The following is a 2306-nucleotide window of genomic DNA, read 5'->3' as shown; positions in this document are numbered from 1 at the left end:
TCATTTTTTCCAGAGATTTCTCATTGCATTTTTCACCTCTGCATTTCTCAGAGTATAAATCAGGGGGTTGAACATGGGTGTCAGAATACAATAAAACACAGCTACTATTTTGTCTACGGACAAAGTAGACGATGGCCTCATGTAAATAAATATACAAGGCACAAAGAACAAGGCAACCACAGTGAAGTGGGCCCCACAGGTGGAGAGCGCTTTGCGCCTCCCCTCTGCACTGTGGGACCTTAGGGAGCGCAGGATGACAATGTAGGAGGCAGCCAGCATCAGGAAGTTCAGCAGGCAGATCACTCCACTGTTGGCGACTACTAGCAGGCCGATGACATATGTGTTGGTGCAGGCAAGTTCCAGCAAGGGGTACAAGTCACAGACAAAGTGATTGATCACATTGGGCCCACAGAAGGGCAACTGAAGGACAAGAAGAAGCTGAACCAATGAATGTAGAAAGCCCCCCAGCCAGGCCACCCCCACAAGTAGGCCACAGAGATGCCTGGTCATGATGGTTGTGTAGTGCAGGGGTTTACAGATGGCCACATATCGGTCAAAAGCCATCACTGTGAGCAAGATGATCTCAGTTCCTCCCAATAAATGGGCAACAAAGAATTGAGCCATACAACCTTCAAAAGAGATGGCTCTCCCCTCATACATGGAATCAGCAATGAGTTTGGGGGTCATACATGAGGAATAGCAAGTATCAATAAAGGACAAATATGACAGGAAAAAGTACATAGGGGAGCTCAAGGTGGAGCTGTAAATAATAGTGATCATGATAAGTAGGTTGCCCCCAACAGAGACCAGGTACACCATCACAAAGAACACAAATAAAACCCTCTGCACCTCAGGGTTCTGTGAGAGTCCCAGCATGAAAAATTCTGTGATGTTTCGTGGGCTATCCATGAACTCTGAGCTGCAGCGAGGACTTGGCTGAAAAGAGATTTACCTAGGGTCCCAAGAAAATTTTGTTAATGTCTCAAAGAGACGCATTTTTCTGTTTTCACTTCCAGTTCATTGTCAGCAAAGATAAAGCTTTTGATAATTATAACTATAGCATACAATGTTGTGTTCTGATTTTTACTTACAATATACCATAAGCACTTTCCATTTTGCTTTCCATGTTGTTTGTAGGGTTTGCTAACATTATATTTAATATTTTTAATTTAATAATCTTTTATATGATGGACCATAAACTAACTACACTATGATTTACTGATTTATGAACAAGTGTAGTTTGACATTTACGTTACTTCCAAATTTCTACTACACCAAAAATTCTTCTTTTCATTCAGGACACTTTCTTACAAATCGATTTCAAAAGTGCAGATATTGCATGATCCCACTTACATGAAATATCAAGAATAGGTAAGCATATAGAGACCAAAGTTTATTAGTAGTTACCAAGCGTAGATAGGAGGAAAGAAGGACCCGATACTTAAAGGAACTTGAGCTTCTGTTAAGGGTAATTATATAATTCGGAGACAGATAAGGGTGATGGTTGAGTCAGGACCAGGTAGTGTTTTGTTCTGTTGTACATAAGGTCACTATGAATCAGAACAACCCCATGGCACCTAATAACAAAAACAACATGCAAATAATGCATAACTATTGTAACAGTGGAATTCTTGGGTGGTGCAAATAGTAAATTCAATGGGATGCTAATCAAAAGGTTGTCTTATTCTTACATATCCTTCAAAACCAGACTCAAATATCTTCTCTACATGGAAGCCCTCTACCCACCCTAGGCTACATTACAAAGCTTTCTAATGTATTTCTACACCCAGATTTGTAGCATCCAGATTTCTTCTTCACCATAACATTTTGCCCACCAAGTCGTATTGATCGCCTTTCAACCTTCCACTCTATATTGATAGTATCTTGAAAATAGGAATTCTATGTGTTTAATAGCTGTATTTCCAGAGTAGGGCTGTGCCAATGAGTATTTGTTGAATGATTAAAACCTAAAACCAAAATGTATAGGAAAGTTTCAATGAATGGATCTAAGGAGGCTGATAACTTCTTACCAGAATTTTTATTAGGTCCTAATATGGCAGACTTATAGAATGAACAGGATTCTTAATAGGCCATCTGTCCACCTTCCTGCATCGTCTAGTCTACTTCATTCTCCTTTGATTGATGCATGTGCTAAATGCCTATATAACAGTAAAGACAGTTCCTGCAGGGAGAAAAAAAAAAAATGAAATGAGAAAATCTATGGTTTCATGATCTCTTCTCTGACTTGGAATCACCTACAATCCTAAGTGTCCAGGTTCAAAACTGAATAAGCCATCTATCTATAG

At 39.6% G+C, this 2306-nt stretch overlaps 1 protein-coding gene across 1 annotated transcript; it reads right to left on the bottom strand.

Moving 5' to 3' along the window:
- Positions 1 to 909, bottom strand: LOC103212136 (olfactory receptor 140). Its single transcript, XM_007958135.1, has one exon. It carries the CDS (start codon positions 907 to 909, stop codon positions 1 to 3), a length of 909 nt encoding a protein of 302 aa, XP_007956326.1.
- Positions 910 to 2306: the final 1397 nt, after the last annotated feature.

This window comes from Orycteropus afer, unplaced genomic scaffold (genome assembly GCF_000298275.1).
Source record: "Orycteropus afer afer isolate SDZICR_OR568_19922 unplaced genomic scaffold, OryAfe1.0 scaffold00857, whole genome shotgun sequence".
NCBI lineage: Eukaryota > Metazoa > Chordata > Mammalia > Tubulidentata > Orycteropodidae > Orycteropus > Orycteropus afer.
Note: the sequence above shows the minus strand (reverse complement) of the source record. Positions and strands in the feature narration are given on the sequence as shown.

Excerpts from the sequence above, each read along its gene's own strand:
- LOC103212136 (XM_007958135.1), bottom strand. The coding sequence starts at position 909 with ATGGATAGCCCACGAAACATCACAGAATTTTTCATGCTGGGACTCTCA.